The 23,717-nt window shown below is 51.2% G+C and overlaps 1 protein-coding gene across 10 annotated transcripts in view; it reads left to right on the top strand.

Moving 5' to 3' along the window:
* Positions 1 to 22,955, top strand: part of Lrrc20 (leucine rich repeat containing 20) — a 101,537-nt gene extending 78,582 nt beyond the window's left edge. For 7 of the 10 annotated variants that reach the window (XM_071611201.1, XM_071611202.1, XM_071611203.1 and 4 more), the window contains 2 exons: positions 20,603 to 20,682; positions 21,133 to 22,955. In XM_071611201.1, coding sequence (XP_071467302.1) covers positions 20,603 to 20,682; positions 21,133 to 21,387 — 335 coding nt within the window. In that variant the 3' untranslated portion in view covers positions 21,388 to 22,955. Of the gene's footprint in view, positions 1 to 20,602 lie in introns of all 10 variants that reach the window. The other 3 variants (XM_071611208.1, XM_027931327.2, XM_071611206.1) reach the window with 2 other exon arrangements.
* Positions 22,956 to 23,717: the final 762 nt, after the last annotated feature.

Consider the following 23,717-nt stretch of genomic DNA (forward strand, 5'->3'; position numbering starts at 1 on the left):
GCAAGGAACAGACTTCTCTTGTGTCCTTGGTGTTCAGGGTGGCTGAGTGCCCTCACGTCTCTTGTCTTGTGACATGTGGCTGCCTTTGCTGCTGCCACCCGTGCAGTCAGCCCTCTGGTCTGTATGTGGGACCCTTCTCTGTGTGAGGGTGGTCGTGTCCTCTCCTCTTGGGAGCTACCTGTTCCCTGTTCCCGCGGCAGTGAGCCTCTGGCATACAGCAGGTGCTCACCGGGTTGGGAGCATGGCGTAGAGCAGGAAGTTGAAAGCCCTGAAGCTCCTCTAAAATAGTGGGGACACAAAAGGGCGGATTATTTCAAGTTGCAAGTTGTGATCCACGAGTGAATTGTAATGTCAAATTAGTGGGTTGAGACCATCAATTTCTAAATGGAGCAGAATAGAAAATGCCAGGGTACATCACATGGAGCATAATAATTACTATTTTGTGCCTTTTAATTTCAGTTTTACTATGTGCATTCACAGGTATGTATTCTGGGTCATGATGAAAAATTGTACTTCTTATTGTAGGTCATGGCGGAAAAGTATCAAAAGGTACTCCTACATGTTGTCTCACGGAGATGTGGGGGTCTGTTCTTGGCCAACCAAGCCACTTGTCCTCCCCTGCCCATGCTCCCAACCACTCATGCAGTCTTCCTCTCATCCCTGTCCCCCGCCCCCTGCATAGCCTGTGTTCTCTGTCTGGAAGTCCTTCCTCATGTCTTACCATTCCCTCTACCTTTGGCCAAATCCTCTTGGTCTGAAGGTCTGGGGCTGTTCAGTTGGACAGGAAATGGAGCAGGTCAGGGGGCATCTTACCTCCTGCAGCTGGCGCCCTGACACACACCCAGCAGCAGATGCCTCCCATGGGAATGAGCAGCTTCCTGGGATCTTGGAGACTGGGATGTCAGGACATGGCTATTTGCTTTGGACATTTTGGGGGAGAATATTGAACTCAGGGGCACTTGACCACTGAGCCGCACCCCAGCCCTTTTTTGTTTTATTTAGTGACAGAGTCTTTCTGAATTGCTTAGGGCCTTGCTAAGTTCCTGAGGCTGGCTTTGAACTTGTGATCCTTCTGCCTCAGCTTCCTGAGCTGCTGGGATTACAGACATGGGCCACTGCACCTGGCTGGTTTGGACATTCTTAAGAGGGAGAAAAGGGTTTGTAGCTTAGCAGGTTTGTAGTGTAGTGCAGACAATAGCCACTTACAAGTTTCTGAGATGTGGATGGTTCTTTTACTTTCCAAACCAGAAGGATGCAATCATTCCTTGGTATCCACAGGTTTGGTTTCAGGACCCCCAAAGTTACCAACATTTGCAGATACTCAATTTCCTTATATAAAATGCAAGTATTTACATATAACCTAAGCATACCCTCTGGTGCCCTTCAAATACTCTCTGGAGCACATACAATGTAAGTGCTGTATATGTGGTTCTCCTACTGCGCTGTCTAGGGAATAATGACAAGGAAAATAGCTGTACCTGTCAGTACTGATGCAATTTTTCTCTGAATATTTTCCATCTCTGGTTGGCTCAATCTTGGATGCAGAACACAGAGACTGAGAGCCAACTATATATGGAAGGTTTTAAGTATTTATGAACAAGACTACACGGTGAAAGGCAATCTCTGTCCAAGTAGGGGTATAAAGACCAATGAGTGACAGGTCCTGACATCAGGGTGCTTACAGCATTACTGTGAGCAATACGAGGCTACCAGAGAGGACCTGGTCATAGCTGCAGGGAGGCGAGACGTGCCATGGCCTGCCAGAGTGAGGATGCCCCTGCCAGGGGGTGGCTGACTATGTGACCTTGTGGGAGGCGGCTCCCCAGAGCATGAGGGAGGAGGTGAGGTGAGGCATTTAGTCTGTGAGTGATGACATGGGGTCATAATGGGTCACCCAACCTGTGAAGACTGGGAAATCAGCCTTTTCACCACAGTAGCTGACACATATGCTTCAAGGTGGGCACAGGAGAGTCATTAGTTCTCCCCACTTGCTCATAAGTACTTGCTGCTTCATAGCAATTCAGTCCTGGAACAAGTGGGAGTGAAGAGAAAATCACATATTAGGGAGACTTCATTTTGCTAAGCAGGAGACTATTTCGACTAAATGAGAATTTTACTTTCCATAGCCCTTGATACTCTGTTTTTCTTTCCTCTATGCACGCTCCCTGTTCCAGAGAGAGCAAAAGAGCATAGGAAAACAAGTTCTAGTTAAGAATTTAATTACCAGAGCTGAGCACAGTGGTACACCCTCTAATCCCAGTGGCTCAGGAGGCTGAGGCAGGAGGATCGCGAGTTCAAAGTCAGCCTCAGCCACTTATCCAGGTCCTCAGCAACACAGTGAGAGCCTGTCTCTAAATAAAAAATAAAATGGGTGGGGATGTGACTCAACAGTTAAATGCCCCTGGTTCAATCCCTGGTACAAAAAAACAATCACTGGAGCAATAGCACATAAAGAAAGAGCCTCTGTGTTGCGAATGGGTGTTTTGGGCTGCATTTGCTTCATTTGGCTCTTGTACTTTTTCACTTCTCATTGTCCCTGCCTGTATTTCTCAAAGTGGGGACCACAAAAGAGCAGCAGCAGCTGAGAACAGGTTAGAAATGCATATTCTTAGGCCCCAAACCAAACCTATCAATCCAAAACTTGGGGGGAGGGGCGGTGTAGAGCAGACTGTCAACAAGCCTCCCTTGTGGTGATTTGGAGGCATGAAGTTTAAGAAACCCTGCTTGGGTCTTGCTTTTCAAAGTATCATCCAGCAGCCCAGGTATCCCTTGGGAGTTTGATAGACATTCAGAATCTCAGGCTCTGCTTCCTGAATCAGAGTCTGCACCTGAACAAGATCCACAGGCCATTTGTGTGCGTGACACTCAGAAGAGCTCGTTCAGGGCATTTTCCTAAAACATCAGCATCTGGAAGCAGCTCACTGTTCACGGCCTCATCATTCTCCCAAGCGCAACTGCTCCTCCTAAGTGCAGATTTGCGGCTGTATGTTCCTCAGAGCCCATGACCCCATGATCCCAAGTGTCTATTAAAATGCATATCCTCGACTGGGATCCCAGCAGCTCAGGAGGCTGAGGCAGGAGGATCACAAGTTCAAAGCCAACCTCAGCAATGGTGAGACACTAAGCAACTCAGTGAGACCCTGTCTCTACATAAAATACAAAATAGGGCTGAGGATGTGCCTCAGTGGTCAAGTGCCCCTGAGTTCAATCCCCCATATGGGGGGAAAAAAAAGCATATCCTTAGGTTCTTTCTCGCATTTTCTACTTTCTGAATCATAATCTCTGTGGCTATAAGGAAGAATGAGTGAAGCCACATGCCTGCTAGACTCCCCACAACTGTTTGCCCCATAAAATTGGCAGGTGCACAGGGATGGACTCTATCTAGGGATGGCCAGATCCTGCAGGTGCAGGGACAGCTGCGCTCCCTGGCAGGGGTCACACTGCAAGGCCTTGGTAGCTGGGGAGGGGTCGCTGGCAAAAGCAAACACTTCTTCCTGCAGCTTCCTGCCTGCCATGTCAGGCTGTCAGCTCTTAAGAAGGCCAAAGCAGAGTCGCTGTTCTCTTGCCCTCCTCTGCCTCCCCCCACACCCCAGGCGACTGGTCCGGTCAGTGTGGATTAGCACATGGCACTCTTTGTGGCCTCTGGCACCTACAGCTCCTCTGTCCGGCAGCCTCTGCTCAGACTGTGAAACAAACTGCATGTGAAATCTCACTCATCGCCTCTTTTGAGCTGCACCATTTTCTACCTTGTACTGCTTGAGGGTTAGCCAAGTCCTGGTCCTGCTCCGTCAAAGGTGTTGTGGGAGAGACCACCTCCCTGGTGTCATGTTAAAGTAGACCGCGCCATGGCCTCAGCTCCGCTGAGAGGTCCAGCTGGCTGCCCACCTTGTAGACCCAGCAGCCCTCAGCAGCATGGGGCAGCAGGAAGTAGGGATCTTGGCTAAAACAAATCATCTCAGGCCCAAAGTCCTGCCTCCTCCCAGGCTGGATGGCGGCAGAGCGGGAGTCCTCAGATCTGCCACCCTGTGGATGCAGCTTAAGATCTGTTGGCACCAGCTGCTCTCAGAACGTCCCCTGGGCCCACGAGGCAGCTACACCATGGGTAAAAAAGGCTTGTCAGTGTTTCCCCGGGGCCTGCCTGCCTGTCTTCTCTCTGGGTGGCACAGAAAGGGAGACAGCCCCCCATGGTGATACAAAAGCAGACATCTGGGCCCCTCCCCTCTGCCTTCTGCTTCTCTCCTGACAGGCTGTGGCCCTTGCTGGGCGAAAGCCTCTGCGTCCATCTTCACTCACCCCTGACCACTCTTCACAGCCAGCGCTTGCCGGGCGCCTTCCCTGCCTGGACTTCGATAGCAGGAAGGGCCCAGGGGGCACATTCATGAGCACAAACAGGCCAGCCCATCTCTGCCAGCCTGCCTTGCCTCATCTGCAGGCAGGGACAGCAGTTTCTCCCCTGGACTCAGGGTTTGCTGTGGTCACCTCCCGCCATGTGCCCGTCCTCCTGCCACTTGGCCCACTCCAATCCTGGCTGCACGCTGCCTCCCTCACCCCTTGCCCTCCAGCCTGCTGGACCACTTCTTGCTCGTGCCCAGGCGTCAGGACACAGGAGGCAGAAGATGCTGCTCAGGGAGGTTGACCAGTGGGCCACAGGGTGCAGGGCAGGGGTGAGCTGGCCAGGGAGAGCTTGCCACCATTGTCCTTCTGAAGGATTGTGAGTGACTGGCCCCAGTGCAACTGTGCACCAGCCCCTCCCCCTCGCCATACACACAACTTGAAGCATGCTGATCTGTCACTTCTGCCCCTGCTCTTGGGTCCCATTTGGCTCACAAATCATCTCTGCTGAGGAGGTAATCGACAGGTGAGGGACTTCCCACTTGGCACTTTAGGGATGGTGGGAAAGGTACTGCTTGGGGACCTGAAGATCTATGTTCGGATTCCAGCTTTGCCACTTAGTATCTGCATGTGGTCCTGACACTGGAAATGCCTCCTCAGCTGAGAAGTGAGAATAGTCCTCATCCGTATCCTCCCCACCCTCGTCAGAGGATCCAGTGGTGGCAGTGCACTGTTATAAAGTGGCAGGTCCTTCTGTGAACTTCTAGAAGATGGTCAACTCTTTCCCATGTGAGTGTGTGTTTAAAGGAGCCCCTTAAGTCATGGCTGCATAGATAATTATGAGGACCCCCCACAGGCACACGTGATGCCTTCTGGTTACAAAGCTCCTTCCCCATGTGCTGCGCCTGATCCCCCAGGCACCTGCTCAGGAAGACCAGGGAACAGAAGCCACGTGACGTTTTAAGTGAAAGGGATATGCGGGGACTTAGGTGCTTACAAGAGCATCGATGGCATCGCAGGGGTTGCAGCCTGGACCACCAGTTACTCAGAAAGCCGCCGGTGGAAAGCTTCAGTGGAGGGAGTGACTCCCATCATCAGGAAGGCAGAGAACGGGAGGCCATAGGGCAACATTGGAGGCCAAGACGTTTGGCAGAGCTGCGTGGGGGAGTCTGGAGGCTGCTGCAGCTGGGCGTGACTCTGGGACACTGAGGCAGAAACCCACACCTGCTACCACTCCAGCTTTGACTGACTGATCCTAACTGCAAAGGCTCAAGGGAGTGTGGGCTTATCTTTCCAGCAAGGTGTTCAGTCTCTCAGAGTCTCCAGTCCTCCTCTGGAAAATGGGGAGAAAAACAGACCACAGGGGAGACACGGAGGGCAGGTCGGAGCAGGGCCTGCCGAATCGAATCATGGACTGTTAGACTTGGGCAAGACCTTGGGGAGTTGCCCATGGTCCCACAGTGACCCTGATGTAGTGTAAAAGATTAAAGCTAGCAGCTGGGGCAGTACAGAATGGCAGGCTGGGTGCAGCGCAGTGGTAGAGTACTTACCTAGCATGTGTGAGGCCCTGGGTTTGATCCCCGGCACCACAGAAAAACAAAACAACAGCAAAAAGAAAAAACAGAATGGCAGTCTGCTGCCAGGACCTGGCAGTTAGTGGAAAATGAAAAGAGAGAGAGAGAGAGAGACAGACCTCTACGGATCAGCCATGCTTTATTAAGCACATTTTCAAGAGAAAAAATGGCAAGTGGTACAAGAGGGATCTGAGCTTTATAGGGTTTAGTGAGACTGATTCGCAGCAGAATGTGTTGGGCAGTCGGGGGGACAGTTGTAGATGCAGGATATTGAGGGAGTCCAGAGCCCATGTTTTCCTTCTGTCCCTGGAACCCATTGTCCTCCTTTTCTTCCTGGGGCCTGGGACATGTGTTTAAAAGGATATTTCCATATCCTTCAGTGGGGGTCCTTCTTCCTTCCCTCTCGGTCTTTCATGCATCATCTGTAAAAGGGATTTGAGATGGTCACTTGGTATCTGAGAAGACGCGGTGGCCATGGTGCATCCTCCAAGCCTGGCAAGGATGTGACTAGACAGGGACCCTCTGGGCGGGCACATCTGGAAGACAAAACCAAACCCCAGCACTTCTCTCCTGTCCCTGGATCTGGGTCTCCTGTCTTGGAGGGGAAAAGGCAGCTCCGCCTCCCTGGGCATGGGATTGGCATTTCCCCCTGAGCACAGCCCACTTCCCAGGGAAGGATGACTTGCCCTCCCAGCTGGTGGCCTTCGTCACAGCAGACGCAGCCCCTCTGCACTGCAATCCCTGGCCCAGCACCCACAGAGCGCTGGATTGTGCCCACAGGTGATGCACAATTGGTGGGGGTGTCCTTCAGGCGGAGGCGGTCATTAGTGCTGGGAGCACCTGCTGGTTGTGCGGCCTTGCCCACAGGGGGGCCTGGGGGAGAGCAGACAGGCTTCAACAGCCATGAGTACAAATAAGACGGAGCCCCCCTGCTTGAGGCCAAGAGCAGCTCCTGTTTGCAGCCCCTGCCCCTCATGCGTCCACCCACGGGGAACTAGCAATCCCAGTCCGGGCAAAAGACATTTCATATACTTTGTCTCTGCCTAAATGGCACTCTGTGTGCCAACCACTGTGGCGAGGTGAAGCCTTGATAAACCAGAACTTCCAATTCTCCGGGATCCTGTTGGCACTCTGCTGGAAGTCCACCAGCAAACAGTAAGAAATTCTTTGACACTTGTTTAAAATACAACAAAACACTTCCAAGCTCTGTTCACCTGCCAGTCTCCAACACCCCCGCCCCGGCTCTGTCTAGACTGCTGGAGAGCAGCCTCACGCTCTGGGTCTTTGAGCCCAGCCTGGCAGGGATGCCTTCATCAGATGTGAGAGGCTGGTGGAGGCACGGACGTGGCTTCAGGCTGAAGGTCCTACTTGGTGCCAGGCACTGAGCTGAGACACAAAGATAAACAAGGCACATGCTCTGCTCTTGCAGGGCTCCTGGCACCAGGGGGGCCACGCTAGCTGGTGTTTGGTGACCGTCCAGTTTATGCTCAGCTTTTCTCTATAAGCTCTCTTCAAGGATGCTCTTATTTAACCTTCCCTACCACCTTGAGGCACAGGGAGGTTAAAGAACTTGGTCAAGGGCTGGGGATGTGGCTCAAGCGGTAGCGTGCTCGCCTGGCATGCGTGTGGCCCGGATTCGATCCTCAGCACCACATACAAACAAAGATGTTGTGTTCACTGAAAACTAAAAAATAAATATTAAAATTCTCTCTCTCCCCTTAAAAAAAAAAAAAAGAACTTGGTCAAGGTCATATCGTGTGGGCAGAGCCAGGATTCCAACGCAAGCAATCTCATTCTAGATCCCCAGCTATTCAGCAAGCGCTTTGAGCAGGGAAAGGAGGGTTTCACACATTAACTGCAGGAAGATTGAAAGCCACAGGGAGGTTATGGAGGAAGCATGTGACTAGTGGAAGGAGGCTCCCTTGGGGTGGAGGGAATGGTGGAGGGTAATGAGGCAGGTTTCCCAAGGCCCCATAGGGACGCAGTCGTGCACAGAGAGCCAGTGGGGTAGAGCATCCCAGGGTGAAAATGCTCTGCAAGGATTTTCTTTTTTTTTTTTTTTAATTTTTTATTGTTGGTTGTTCAAAACATTACAAATTTCTTGACATATCATATTCCACACTTTGATTCAAGTGGGTTATGAACTCCCACCTTCACCCCATACACAGATTGCAGAATCACATCAGTTACACATCCATTGATTTACATATTGTCATACTAGTGTCTGTTGTGCTACGCTGCCTTTTCCATCCTCCACCATCCCCCCTCCCCTCCTCTCCCCTCCCCTCCCCTCCTCTCTCTCTACCCCCTCCACTGTATAACCCTGAGGGTCTCCTTCCATTTCCATGCAATTTCCCTTCTCTCTCCCCTTCCCTCCCACCTCTCATCCCTGTTAAATGTTAATCTTCTTCTCATGCTCTTCGTCCCTACTCTGTTCTTAGTTACTCTCCTTATATCAAAGAAGACATTTGGCATTTGTTTTTTAGGGATTGGCTAGCTTCACTTAGCATAATCTGCTCTAATGCCATCCATTTCCCTGCAAATTCTATGATTTTGTCATTTTTTAATGCAGAGTAATACTCCATTGTGTATAAATGCCACATTTTTTTATCCATTCGTCTATTGAAGGGCATCTAGGTTGGTTGCACAGTCTTGCTATTGTGAGTTGTGCTGCTATGAACATCGATGTAGCAGTGTCCCTGTAGCATGCTCTTTTTAGGTCTTTAGGGAATAGACCAAGAAGGGGAATAGCTGGGTCAAATGGTGGCTCCATTCCCAGCTTTCCAAGAAATCTCCATACTGCTTTCCAAATTGGCTGCACCAATTTGCAGTCCCACCAGCAATGAACAAGTGTACCCTTTTCCCCACATCCTCGCCAGCACTTGTTGTTGTTTGACTTCATAATGGCTGCCAATCTTACTGGAGTGAGATGGTATCTTAGGGTGGTTTTGATTTGCATTTCTCTGACAGCTAGAGATGGTGAGCATTTTTTCATGTACTTGTTGATTGACTGTATGTCCTCCTCTGAGAAGTGTCTGTTCAGGTCCTTGGCCCATTTGTTGATTGGGTTGTTTGTTCTCTTATTGTCTAATTTTTTGAGTTCTTTGTATACTCTGGATATTAGGGCTCTATCTGAAGTGTGAGGAGTAAAGATTTGTTCCCAGGGTGTAGGCTCCCTATTTACCTCTCTTATTGTTTCTTTTGCTGAGAAAAAACTTTTTAGTTTGAGTAAGTCCCATTTGTTGATTCTAGTTATTAACTTTTGTACTATGGGTGTCCTATTGAGGAATTTGGAGCCCGACCCCACCGAATGTAGATCGTAGCCAACTTTTTCTTCTTTCAGACAGCGTGTCTCTGATTTGATATCAAGCTCCTTGATCCATTTTGAATTAACTTTTGGCTCTGCAAGGATTTTCACCAGATTCTCTCATAATCTTCACCGAGAATATCAGTGGTGCTCAAATTGCTGACATTCAAATTATCTGGCAAGCTTTTAAGCACCATGTCCCAGACCGTATCCCATGCTAATTCAATCAGAATCTTTAATGGTGGGATTCAGGGTTCATGATTCTTTAAAACCCTCCACATGATTCCAATGAGCAGGGAAGACAGCCACTGAGCTAGACTAGAATCTTCCATCAACAAGCACCTTCTGCCCCAGCCAGAGGGTCTCTCTTTCTTACTTGGAGGCGTACCTACCCAGAGGGAGTACCATGAACATACACTGCTCAGACCTCATTCCAGCCCCCACAGACGCTGTAAAACCAGCCCCCCTGTGTCTTTGGGGGCGTGCATGTAGCTACCTCTGGAGAAGAGTGACAAGCCCAGCCATGGGAGCTGACAGTTGACTGAAGTGTGACAGAGCTGAGCTCTGGGGACATGCCTCTTATTTCCTTCACCTGTTTGTCCCCAGATCCTAAGCATGGTGCTCTGCTGTCCCAGGCCCCAGAACCCCCTTACCTAGTTCCCCTTAGCATGGCCTGCTCACTTGGAATTTCTAGAAGAATGATTATTATTAAACATAAGACAGCTAAGAATACAGATAGCAAAACCGTGGGCCAATCCCCAAGTAGGTAAGTTTATGCCAAAGAATCTCAGCATACGTGGAGGGGAAGCAGCCTTAGCTTTGGCCCGCGACCCTACCTGGGTGGGCTACACAAGCTGGCCCAGCCGTTGGAGTGCAGAGGTCCTCGTTGGAGTGCAGAGGTCCTCGTGGTACTTGCTTGAAATCAGCTACAGTGACAGTGAGGCTGTGGAAATTGAAAATGGACCAATGCTTCAAATCAGGGTTGATTTGTTTTTCCCCGAGGAGTGGACTGTTACGTATTAGCCAGCGTGCCAATGGCTAGTCCTCCTCACCACCTGCCCTGGGTTCTGAGCCTTGGCGTCATTGGTGTCCTGGCCACTTCCCTCAGTCTGCACCCCCATCCCCAGCCCATCTCCCCTTCAGCTCATCTTATTTTCTGGGAGCAGGTCCCTGGGTGGTGCCTGCACTCATCCCACCTGCTGGTTAACCCCGGCCCTTTTCTTCTTTTTCCAATTGTGAGGGAGGCCTTATTTCTCTGAGAGATTGGTACAATTGAATCAGCAACTTTAATTCCCGAGCACGGAGGATTTAGGAAGGAGCCAGCCACATCCCAGGAGAGGCCGTTACCTCTCCACCCTGCGTCCCTGTTCTCCTGCAGACCCAGGCACTTGGCATCCGCCAGCAGATTAGGCGGTTCTCATCCTGAGGTGAGATGTGTGTGCACGCACATGCGCGCGCGCACACACACACACACACCATCAGCCATGAGAGGGGGAATGGCAAACACTTGAGAGGAGACAGGAAAATTCTCATTCTTTCTGAGGTCCTCTCCAGAGCCTGTCAGCCAGAGCCTGGGGGGGTTGGGAGGGGCACAGTCCTCCCAGCCTCCCAGCAGCGGGAGGGCAGAGTGGCTGCAGCGGAGGAGGGGAGTGTGCAGGATGGGAGGTTAGATAAGGGCCAGGCCTGGGCCCGGCAATTTGAGTTACTCATTTGGCTGTCTCCAGAGAGGCTGAGAAGACCCTGTTGTCTCTGAAAGGAACAGTTGTGATTGGGCCTTGATTGCATGTCACATCTGAAATGAGGAGTCTCTGGAAGGAAGGCCGTGGCCGACAGGCCCACTCCATGCTCCACTGCCCAACTTTGAAGCACAAGCCGGGGCTTTTCTCCTTCATTTTTCTTGCCCTGCCTCTTGCCCTTCAGGGGACAAGAGTGTTTCTGAGTCATTAGTGGATCCTTGGAACACGTGGGCTCCTCTGTCCTTTCAGCAAGGCCGCCCACCACACTCTCAGCATCTAGGTAACCGCATCCTCCTTAGAGAGCACCCTAGGGTCCCCTTCACGTCCCCACAGCCCATGAGCAGAAGGGCCATCTTAAAGATGAGAGGAGAGGTTCAGAACCTTGCCTGAGGTTGCAAAGCTTTAAATGACAAACCCAAACTGGGGCCTGGGTCTCTAGCTCTGGCCTGTTCAGCAGTAGACTTAGGCCTCCCCCCCCTAGCTTTCCCTGGAGACTGGAACTCAGCTTGCAGGATCATCAGGGGCCCAGCACATCTTCTGTGGTCCCTAAGGGCAGTGGCTATTCTATTTCTGTTGACTTCCTGCCCCACCCCCACTGGGCTGCTCTGTCCAGGGACTTGTGAAGGTGGGGGAGGCTTAGTCACTGCCCCTACCTGGCTCCCGGCCAGCCAGGAATGCGTGGTATGAGTGTGGCCCAGAAGTGTCCCTGCCAGGTTCCATAGTTTGCCTGCTTGACTCCTGTGGCATTTTGTCATTTTCCCATATCATTCAGCTCAGCAGGACAACCTTGATCTTAGTGGTTTTGGTCTCCAGAACCAAGAACTACACTGAGGCTGAGGTGCGGGTCAGCCCTGGTTGGAATCAGAGGCTGGCTGACCTCTGCTAGGTGGCCTCTGTGCTGGGAGATCACCACCTCTTGCCACACTCCTGGGCTCAGACTCAGACTTAGTGCCCCTTGGACCTTGGGGATCCACAGATGAAATACAGCATCCTGAGCATTTTTGTCTTGCTTCTTGGCTGGTCCCACTGGCATGAAACGAGTTTACCAGTCAATATTGCTAATGATCAGTGAGAGGAGTCAGGCTTTCCCCAGTGAAGTAGTGTTCTGTAAATACTGCCCATGCGATTCTGCTCCTGTCGATTACTCTAAGCTTCCCGCAGATACAGGAGCCCAGGGTGGCTGGCTGCACTGGGAGGAGGGTCAAATGAGGTGTGCCATCTATCCTGGTTACAGTCCTTCTTCTCTGCCATGGGACAGTGAGTCTTCAGCCTTACTCCTCACCCAGGACCCAAGGCTTTGAATGGAAGCCTGTTACCCACCCTCTCCATATACTTGGGGACCACAGGAAAGTTAGGGAATCTTCCTCTGGCTTCATAAAAAGATTCTAGACCCTCACATTCTACATTCTGCAGTCATTGGCTTAAAGAGATGGAGCAAACCCCAGAAGCCTTGTGGACTCCTAGCCTCTCATAATCCGGATTAGTGAAAAGTTGAAAACAAGCCCACTGCCCAACAATGGAAGCAGGTGGCACAATCCATAGCATGAACCTGATGGGACCATAAAAATGTCACCAATTTATAAGTTGAAAAGATAATTACAACATGTTATGAAGACAAGCATGTTATGGCATGGTATCCACGAGGCCATTTTGGAAGTGTGTGAGTGTGTGTGTGTGTGTGTACGCATGTGTGTGCATAGACTCTCATAAACACATTAAACAGTTGGAGCCGGCATAGTGGCGCACACCTGTAATCCCAGCAGCTTGGGAGGCTGAGACAGGAGGATCACAAGTTCAAAGCCAGCCTCAGCAAAAGCAAGGCATTAAACAACTCAGCAAGACCCTGGCTCTAAATCAAATACAAAATAAGGCTGGGGATGTGGTTCAGGGTGCCCCTGAGTTCAATCCCCATGAGAGGGGGAATGAAACAAAAAATTTGGGCAGGCCACCTACCAGCACATTCGCAGAGATTAATTCCAGATAATAGAACATGGTGACTTATTTTTGCTCATCAGTATTTTCTCACTCTCTGAGTTGGATCACTAATGCTAAAAGGCCCATGTCCTGTCACAACTTTGGCCCCTTGAGACCTGGCCCCTGTCTGGAAAATGTGCACAGAATGGGTCTGACTGGGGATGGGTTCCAACTCTTGAACGTAGCTGTGGTCAGAGTTGAGGTAGCAGCAGTGATGGTCGGGCCTCTGTGCACCTAGCGCTGGGTGGTCTCCAGCATGAAGGGACTCATGGTCTAGTTTGGGGGCTACGACCATTCATTCATTCACCCAGTAAGCACTGAGCACCCCAGGGCACTGTCCTAGGTATCACATTCACAGAGGGAACAAACATGCACGAGTTGCCATGTGCCCCGCGCTGGAGTGTGGTATAAAGTGCTAGGAAGTTTGGAGGTGGACCAAGGGGCCTTTGAGCAGGGATTTGAGGAGCAGCAGGACATGAGTGTTTGGGGCTGGGAGTGGCCCACTTACTGAGGGGAGAGTGGAGATTCCTCTCCAGGTGGACCAAAGACCTGCTTCGTGACCATGGGGCTGCTGTGTGTGCTCTGTGGCCAGGGGAGGGTGTTTAACCCCTCCAAACTTCGCTTTTCCCATCTGCCAAATTCAATTCCCCTTCAGTTCTCCTTCCCCTCCCCCACTCTCTAGCCATGGCCCCCTCTTGTCGAGATGCTGTGAAGACAAGTGGTCTTTAAACCTCATCTGGAAACTCCCTCTTGGCCTCCTGGGCTTACCCCTTGCTGTTTCGCTCTGCCAGCTTTGACGCATCTGATTTAAATTGCCTGAGTGACTTGAGCGGTTCAAACGGGAAAGAAATGGGAAAGAGATGCAGCTACTGCCTGCTTTGCACCTATGAGAGCCTCCATTGTCCTTTAGCAGCGTGGGTCAGAAGAGGCCACTGACCTGGAGAGGCTAGTTCCGTGTAGATGTGGAAAGAGAGGCTGAGACCCAGGTGGTGCGTGCTCCAAGGCTGGGCTGTCCCTGGTCTGTGCGCCATGCTCTGCAACACCAGCACTCCAGGGAAACTTTCCTGCCCTCAGGAGCCCAGCCACTCTGCAGGCTGCTGGCCTCCCTGGCTGAGGGACAGAGGAGTCAGAGTCCAACAGGGGAGGAGTCCTCACCAACTCCCCGGTTCAGCCCCCTCTGGAGAAACTGAGCCAGGACAAGTAGTCCCCAGTGTCAGAAGAGGAGACCGAGTGGAGAAGCAGGTCTAAGCCCCCATCTCTGAGGTCGGGTGTCTTGAAAGTCAAGGTCAGGAGGCCCTCAGCCAGGCTCCAGCCCAAGTTGAGTGGCTTGGTGCGACCTGCCTGTCCTGATCACTTCTGGGGACTGCAGGTCAGTGAAAGGAGCAGACTTTGGCCTTGGCTTGCCCCCCCCCACCCCCGAGTGCATGCTGAGCACATGGGCTTTAGGATCGGGAACTCCTGCCCCCATTCCTCACTGGCTTGGTGGCCTTGGCCACCAAGAATCTGAGGTTCAGTTTCCTTATCTGCAAGGTGGATCCCTGTGAGGAACCACCTAGAATAGGACCTCAAATATCGGTTCCCAGGGGTTCCTCTTTTTTTTTTTTTTTAATATTTTTTAGAAGTTGCTTCCTCCCACCATGCCTCAGTGTCCTCAACTTTGAGGGTCCTCCCGACTCTGATGGTCTCTCTCGTGATCTCTGCACCCCGGGCAACAGCCCATGAGCATGAGGGCTTCAAGGAACTCTCTGGCTGGGTCTCTCAGATCCCAGCAAGGCCAGTCGGGGGCTCTGACCTCCTGTGGGCGGTGGTGAGGGAGCTGTGGCACTTCCAGGAGAAAACCAAGGCTAGCCCTCCTCTTTCTCACATTAGCGGTCAGCTCAGACTAGTTGCTGGACCAGCTCTGTGGACTTGTCCCTTGGGTCTTGGGTGGTGCTGCTCTGCTGGCCCTAGACTAGTAACAGGGAGCAAGGAACTGACCCTTGTTGAATGTCTATTGCTGGCCGACTGCACGCGGGCATCTTGTTGATTTCCGGTGGCCTCCCTGCAAAGTGGGCAGTATGACCTCATTTTACAGGTGAGACACCTCAGGCTCAGAGACCCTGCTTAAAGCAGTTCAGTCCTAGAAAAGTCAGGAAAAGTCAGTCTGTAGGACTCCAAAGATCAGCTCGTGCATCTTCACCACCACCCAGTCCCCACCTCGCCCAAAGAAGGTAGTGGTATTATTGGGCTGCAGGCTGCAAAAGTATCCAGGACAAAAAGGCACAGATTTGTTCTATCCTGGGATCCAGAGCAGAACAAGGAGGCACAGAAGATTCTGGAATCAATTTGAGTACATTTCCAGGAAAATCAGAAGATGCCTATAACTGGGAACTTACAGGGAACTGAAACCCTGTAATGCTGTCCTCGCTTCTCTTGGAGAAAATGTCCTTGGGCTGTGGAGGGGGTCGTTCCTAGCTAGGTGGCCCAAGGAACCAAGAGCTTTGATTGAACCCAGGGGTGCTTTACCCTGAGCCACATCTCTAGTCTTTTTTATTTTTTATTTGGAGACAGAGTTTTGCTAAGTTGCTGAGGCTGACCTCAAACTTAGGATCCTCCTGCCTCAGCCTCCTGACTCATTGCTCCTTTGATGGAGCTATCCATTCTGTCCCTGGGATTACAGGTGTGAGCCACTGTGCCTGGGGAAGCCAAACACTCTTGTAGGGCCCAAGAAACCCTGTAGACACAGACTGGTTTCTTCCTTCCTTCCTTCCTTTCTTTCTTTTCTGTTTCGGTTTGGGTTTTTATTATTGTTGTTTGTTTGTTTTTTAAGTTTTTGACATGCCATGTGACCCATAGACTGTTTTCTGTCTCCCTTAACTTAGGGGACTCCTTGGAGGGTTCTCAGGCTGCAGGAGGGTGGCACATGCCAGGCTGGGTACCCGTGGATGATGGCGTACTGGGCCTGGGTCTGGCCCAGCCTGGCTGGCTACATTCTCTTCCAGCACTAGCCCCTGGCAGTGTTCCCTTGGGTAAGTCACTTAACCTCTCTGTCCTTCATTCTTACTTGTCAGATGGAGATAATGACAGTGCTCCTCATTCTGCCGTTGTGAGGAGTCAGTAAGTTCATTGACACAAAGAGCGCACTCAGGCACTCATACGTTACTTATAAAACCACCAACAACAACAAAACTTGACCCAGCGCGGAGATCCAAGGCCCAGAGCCCTGTAGGCTCCCACTGTATGGGAAGCCCCATCGGCACGGAGCCGCCTGCCCATTCAGGGTTAAGCCTTTGGGTTGCTCTCTCCCCTCCACACTCACCTCGCCTGGTCCATCATGAACATTATGGAGCATCCTCTGAGCTAGGTGGCAGCACAGCCCAGCCCTGCTTCTTAACGGCCGTGCGTCATTGAGACAGATTTTTCCAGCCTCAGTCCCCTCGTCTGTAAAGTGGGTAGAAGAACACCTGTGGGGCTCTCCCCACGGCTGCGGAGGATCAAGCCTGGAAGTGCTTCGTAAACCTGAGTGTGGGTGCAGATATGAGAAACTGTCCTGAGCGCGTGGCTTCCCCTTGCCCTCACCCCCCAAGAGAGGTAGCAAGTAGCTACATCCAACCAGTTACCAAGCCCAGCGAGGAGGACGGTGTCTGTCTTCAGGTGGGCTCTGTCCAGAGGGTAGAAGGCAGAGCCCACCCTGTTCCTGGGTGGTGGAGCCCCAGGCACTACCACCCCTTCCTGTGGTGCACAAGGCACGGGGAGGGGAGGAGATTGCAGAAACATGCTGAAGGTCAGGGTCTTGGTGTGCGTCGGCCTGGAGGGGGGTGGGCAGGTCTAGGCGGTCTCTGTTGGAAGCCCCTGGAGAGGAAGCGTGGCTGGGGTTCCCAGTAGACTTGGCGGGCATTCTAGAGACCAGTTAGGCAGAGTACGCACACATCCTTTGATGGAGCAGTCCATTCTGCCCCTGGACATACGTGTGAAGACATTCTCCTTAGGAACAGATGGGGGCCCCCTGAGTGTCCGTGCTGGCACAGTAGAGAGGAAGCAAGGGGGACACACTGCATTGGACATTCAAAGGCAGCGGTGTGTGTGCATGGGGCCTTGGGGCTGGGTGGGACACCACGCAGCACTGTTATACCAGGCATGAATACCCTTCCCCTGAGGGGACCCAGACTTATTGGAGAGATGGCTGGCCCTGGGGCTGCCGCAGGGGAAGGCTCACAGTGAGACTACTAGAAAGTAATGAAGTAGCCAGGCACGCTGGTGCACACCTGTAATCCCAGTGGCTCTGGAGGCTGAGACAGAAGGATCACAAGTTCATGGCCAACCTCAGCAAATTACCGAGGCCCTAGGCAACTTGGTGAGACTCTTGTCTCAAAATGAAAAATAATAAGGGCTGGGGATATAGCTCAGTGATAGATTGTCCCTGGGTTAAATCCCCAGTATACAATCAATCAACCAAGGAAGGAAGGAAGTATATCCCCCAAATGCTGGAAGCATGTCAAAATCACAGGAAGGGCCAGTGGTAGACCGTATTCCTGGCACGTACAGGGCCCTGGGTTCAGTGCCTAGCACTGAAGGAAAAACAGACACAGGACCCAGGTTGACAGGGTTCCCACTGGACAACCCTGGGACAATTTCAGCACCAAATAAATGCTAGTTAAATTGTAAATCACTAGATGCGTAGGATTCCATATTGATAATAAATAGAAGAGGGAAGGCTGGCTTTCCTTAGAGTGTCAAGGTTCTGTTCGTGAGGGAAAGATCATAATTTTGCAAACACCATAAAGATCAGATTGGCAAGAATCAGCAGTGGATGCTAAATCCAGGGCAATGGAGGCTAAATGTTGGTGAGCAGCAGGATATTTACATATTTACATGCTCTTGAGAGTATTCCCACAGACTTCTTGATGGGGGGGACGACACAGCAGTAATTGTGCAGTGGAGAAATGGAGAAATCGCGCACCACTCTGACAAGTGATCAGAACACAAATTAAAGATGGACTCCATGTGCCCCTCAGCGTGATGTCCCAAGGAGGACACCCGCTGTGCAGTTCTTCAGGCTGAGGATGCCTCCCCCCTGCCCCCATCTCATCATGACAAACACCAAATCAAAGAACCTTCATCTTTCAGATTAGGAAAGTAAGACCCAGGGCGGGTGGTAGAGTTGGTGAAGCCGGGGCCCCAGTTGGGTTTATTAATTTCCGAGTCTGTCCTATGCTACGCTGCCTCTTCATTTAGAAATCTGTCTGTTGGACCTTGAATTAATCAGATCATTATATTTGTTACCAAGTGGCATTTTGGATGAGTCCTGAGAAATGCCCTAGTATCTTTACATAAATTGAGTGGCTGACAATTTGAAGCTTGATTTCCACTAGAGCAGTAACAGGAGATCGGTTTGTTTTGATTCCAGAGAACATTTCACCCTTGGATGTTGACCCCAGGCCCAGCTGGGAACTTCCACAGAGCTTGGACAGGGCAGTGACATAGGACCGGCACGGTGTCCAGGGTCCAGAGTCCTGGTAAAGCCAAGTTTTAACTGACTTCCTTCGGTGAAGCCACGTTAATTCTTGCTCCTCCTGTGGGGACTCCTCAGGGGCATAATGGACCGGATTATGTGATAGAGAATGGTGTTCCCATGGTTAATAAGAATCTCCACTTGCATAAAGCAAATGATATCCTATGCTTTTATAACCATGTCAAAATGAATTCTAATGTTATCTATAACAAAAATGATCTAAAAATTTATTTTTTCCACAGGCACCCTCTTTTCTCTCAGTAGAAGTGTTCTTAACTTCATGCATATAATATTCTTGGAGATGTTAAGATATGATTCACTTTTTTGTTTGGTACTGAGGTGCTTAATCACTGAACTACATCCCCAGTGCTTTTTATTTTATTTTATTTATTTTTTAAAATGTTTTTTTAGTTGTAGAGGGACACACGATATCTTTGTTTATTAACTTATTTTTCATGCAGTGCTGAGGATGATCCCAGTGCCTCACACATGCTAGGCAAGCGCTCTGCCCCTGAGCCCCAGCCCCAGTCCCCCTTTTTATTTATTTATTAATTTTTAGTTTTCAGCAGACACAACATCTTTGTTTGTATGTGGTGCTGAGGATCAAACCCGGGCCGCAGGCATGCCAGGACAGCGCGCTACCGCTTGAGCCACATCCCCAGCCCCCCCTTTTTGTTTTTTATCTTGAGACAAGGTTTTGCTAAGTTGCTGATGGACTTGCTAAGATGCAAGAGACTAGCCCCTGAATTTGAGATCCTCTTGCCTCAGCCTCCAAATGACTGGGATTACTGGCATGCACCACTGCGCCCTGCTAAGATGTAATTCACATGCTATACATTTCACACATTTGAATTGTACAATTCAGTGGGCATAGCATAGCACAGTGTTAATTTTTAAAATTTTGACACTATAAAGAACAAAGTTTGCCATTTTCTTAAAAAAATATTTTTTTAGTTGTCAATAGATCTTTATTTATGTGTGGTGCTGAGAATCAAACCCTGTGCTTCACACATGCTAGGCAAGCGCTCTACCACTGAGCTATGACCCCAGCCCCAAATTTGCCATTTTACATTTTTAAGCCTGTCACTCAGTGGCATTAATTACCTTGATGGTGCCATGTACTTATTATCACTGTCCATTTCCAAACTGTTTCTGTCACCTTAACAGAAATTGTAACCACTCCCCATTGCTCCTTCTCCCGACCACTGGTCACCTTGACTGTACTTTCTGAGTTCATGAGTTGGACTATTCTAGATTCCTTATAAATGGATTCACACAGTATTTGCCCTTCTGCACTTGTCTTCTTTCATTAGCATGTCAGACCCGCTGACAATCTGTAATTCCTGGTACAGCAGAGATGCTTAAGAAAGACACATGCACACACACGCATTCAGTAGAAAATGAGCACCGTCTGTACTTTTTTCTCTCCTTCTTTTATACAGCATTGTTAATTAAAACACGGGGAAAGAAAAAACATCCTTTCGGCAGCTTAATCCTTACAAGCATGGATAAACATTCTCAGGAAAACTTTGTATATGGTCACGGTGGTCCATGTTTCTTATCAATTAACTTGTGGTTAGTTATTCCCAGGCAAACACACACACACACACACACACACACACACACAAAATTTTACACTTGGCAGATCATTCTTTTATCTTCTTAAGACAGCAACAAGGACACAGTTCGAAGAGTTCATACTTTCTCACAGAACTCCTTGTTTTGCTAAGCACAGCAAAACTTAACACTTTGTGTGCGTGAGCACACATTAGCACAACATTTTCAAGTTTCATCCATGATAAAACAGAATTTTCCCCTTTTTATGGTTGAGTATATTCCATTACGTGCACATACCACATTTTTGTTTCTCCGTGAGGCTGTTGTGGATTGTGCTGCTATGAACAGTCACGAAATAGCTTTTGAGGACCCTGTCTTTAACTCTTTCAGTTCCACCTAGAAGTCAGATTGCTGGTTTATGTAGCAATCCTATGTTTAACCTTTGAGAAAGCCAGTTCTTATTTGGAAGGATGCTTCCCTCCATGGCCCTCGGGCACCAGGTGCTGAGCCCCAAGGGCAAGGGGCAGGGAGAGCCGCCCTTCACCGCCATGTGGTCCAAGTGTTGCTGCTGCACTGTCCTCTGCCCCGCCTACCTGCCCCCACCCCCTCTGACCTGTCCCTTTCTCCCCAGCAGATGTGCCCGTGGAGAAGCTGGCCGCCATGCCCGCCCTACGCAGCGTCAACCTCCGCTCCAACCCTCTGAATGCCGAGGTGCGCGTGATCGCCCCGCCACTCATCAAGTTTGATATGCTCATGTCTCCAGAGGGTGCACGGGCCCCTCCACCTTAGACCACCCTCCTCATTACCATCCCAGGGACAGAGGCCATTGGCCTGTCACCTGAAAGGAGGGAGGCCCATGGGAGGCTAAGCTGGGGCGCTGAGGGTGGGTAGGCCAAACAGAGTGTGGCGGGAGTAGGGTGCAGCGAGTCCAGGATAGCTAGTTTAGAGCAGTAGAGGCCCTGGAGCATTGAGAAGGAGGAGGCTGAGTGGGGGCTGGAGCCTGGATAGTGGGCACACAGCTGCTGTGCAAACTTGGGCAGATCCCCTACCCTCTCTGAGCCTTGTTGCTTGGGAGGAGGGATCCTGGCAGAGGGCTTTGGCCTCCTTTAGAATCCTTGGAGGTTTTAGCTTCAAATCACCAGGCACCCTCTGAGCCCACAGATGAGTGCAGCTGAGCATCTTCTGGGCCTCCGTGGGCTGGAGGCCTTGTTTCTAGTACTGAGAGCCAATGGCTTCCCTGAGAGGAGTGGAAGACAACCCTCCACCTGCTGCTTCCTGAGAACTGAGGATGAAGCCTTTCGCCATGCCCCTCCTTCACCACCTGGCTCCCTGGGCCGGCAGGAGCCTGAGCGGGAGACCCAAGAAGGCCGTGGCCTCGAACAGGGCAAGACGTTCTGCAGACGCCATGCACCCTGAGGATGGACCCTGGGGAGAAATCAGGGCAGCTCTGTCCTTCCTTTTGATGAAGACTGAGTGGGCAGGAAGTTCTGAGCACTCCACACCTCCCCGGGGAAAGACTGTCCAGCTGTGCCTGGTCCTCACCCCTGAGCTGCAGGAGAGGTGGCCCAGGGACAACAATGCCATTTGTGTCTGTGGCTATGGTCCGAGTAATTAGCTGCCCCCCCCACGGTCTCTTTCCCTTGTCATGGCCCCTTGGGGGCAGAAGACACTGCGGATCGTTGGCTCCAGAGCTACCACCCTGCTGACCTAGCCATTGTGAGGTCCTCACCTGGAGTCTAGGGTTTGGCCAGGGAGTATGGTGACCAGCCATCCTGGCTTGTCAGGGACTGAAGGTTTCCTGGGATGTGGGGCTTTCAGTGATAAAACTGGGGCAAGTCGAGATGGCAGGCCCCCCACCTGGCTCTTGCTTTCTGGTAAACAGTGCTTTGGAGAACCCCGACTTTCTGATGCCCCAGGTGGCTACATCTCACTTTCTCATGGGAGGAACAAGGGCTTCCCCAGAGCCCACCTGCTCTGCACCTAGGTGTGGATCTGTGCAGACCCCTGAGGCCTTGGGCAGAGTTGGGCCACTTACCACACCTACAGTCCGGCTCTCCAGAGGTCTGACCACCAGTCAGAGCAGTAGCCTGTCTCAGAGGCGCCCCATGTGCTTCCCCCTTCCAGGTCTCCTATGTCTTGGCAAGGAGCTGACATTGTTGGTCACTGAATACTTAGTGTCCCAAGAGAGAGACCTTGTCCATTCTGCTCATATCTCAAGGCCTTCCTGTCCTTCTGAAAGAGGGTTTCCAGGGCTGCTGAGTTCAGCTGTGGACACTGGGCAGGTGGGGGCTACAGTGCAGTCCGGGCTGGGCTGCCCCCCACCCCCCGTGCTCTGGAGCCGGGTCTCTCCTGGTGGAAGAGGCCATCTCATGGCCAGAGCCTTGCACCTCGAAGCATGATCTGAGGGCCAGCAACGGCTTCATCACCTGGGAGCTTGTTTGCAACGCAGGATCCTGGGCCCACCGCAGTCTTCCTGCAGCAGAATCTGCATTTTAATAAGATTCCCAGCTGATTCCTACAAGTATGTTATAGTTTGAGAAATGAGGGCCTAGGGGTGACCCTGGGCATGTCCTCGGGTTGGAGGGCAAAGGCTTTCTCGGTTCTCCCCTGCCACCCCCAGGGATGTGAGTCTGGGCTCAGCCTCCTTCCAACCCAGCCCTGGGAGACCCGTAGCCTCTTGGATCTCTCCAGAGTCTGCATGACACTCCCTTTGAAGGGGGTGATCGCATCACCAGGAGATGAGGGTTGGGTGTGCGTGGCCATCTGGATCCTACCTCTGGTTCACCCCTGCATGCCAGGCGGCCTGCTCCAGGTCCTATCCCTGGCCCTGTGAGAGGCTGCTTCTGGAAGTTCCTTCCACTCTGCTTAGACAGCAGGCCCTTGCCTGTCTGGGAAAGCGTGGGCAGTCGGAGGAGCTCCCAAATCCAGGCTCACAGTGTGAGCGAGCCCTTAGCTTCAGTCTGCAATAAAGAATGTGTTGGTTCCCTCTGCCTCCAGGTGGTGTTTGATTGGTTCTCCTCACATAGACCACCAGGAGCCCAATGTCACCAGCCCACATGCCAAGAGGGGCTGTTCCTCTGGTGAAAACACAAGGGAAAGGAAGCTCGATGGGGACACTCAGAATAGCCCCGTGTGGGTGGAGGCACAGTCAAGCGGAGTGGATGCCTCGCCTGAGGAAGGATGAAGGGACCTACTCTCCCCATGACGCCCTTAGTGGTGCCAAACATTTTGTCCATAGTAACTCATTCCTCTGGTCCATGGTTCTCAAAGAAGGGTCTCTGGGGAGGCAGCAGGAGCTCATAAAGGAGCTGTTTAGAAATAGAAATCCTCAGGCCAGGCTCGGGGGTGCAGGCCTATAATGGGGAAGGAGGATCACAGGTTGGAGACTGTAATGAAACCGTTTCATAAAAGAGGAGGGTGGGGCAGACTGGGGATGTAGCTTAGCACCCCAGGTTCAATCCCTAGTACAACAACTAATTTAAAATATATATATATATTTTTGTTGTTGTTGTTGTTATAGATGGACACAATATCTTTGTTTTTTTATTTTATGTGGTGCTAAGGATGGAACCCAGGGCCTTGCACCCTGCAAAGCAAATGCTCTACCACTGAGCTACAGCCCCAGCCCCCAAAAAATCATTTTTAAAAGAAGAAAGGAATACAAATGTGCAGCCCCACCCCAGGCCTGTAGTCAGAAACACAGGAGTGGGGTATTGGAGGGTTAAGCACCCAGTTTGAACAAACCC

This window comes from Marmota flaviventris, chromosome 4, assembly GCF_047511675.1.
Source record: "Marmota flaviventris isolate mMarFla1 chromosome 4, mMarFla1.hap1, whole genome shotgun sequence".
NCBI classification, from domain to species: domain Eukaryota; kingdom Metazoa; phylum Chordata; class Mammalia; order Rodentia; family Sciuridae; genus Marmota; species Marmota flaviventris.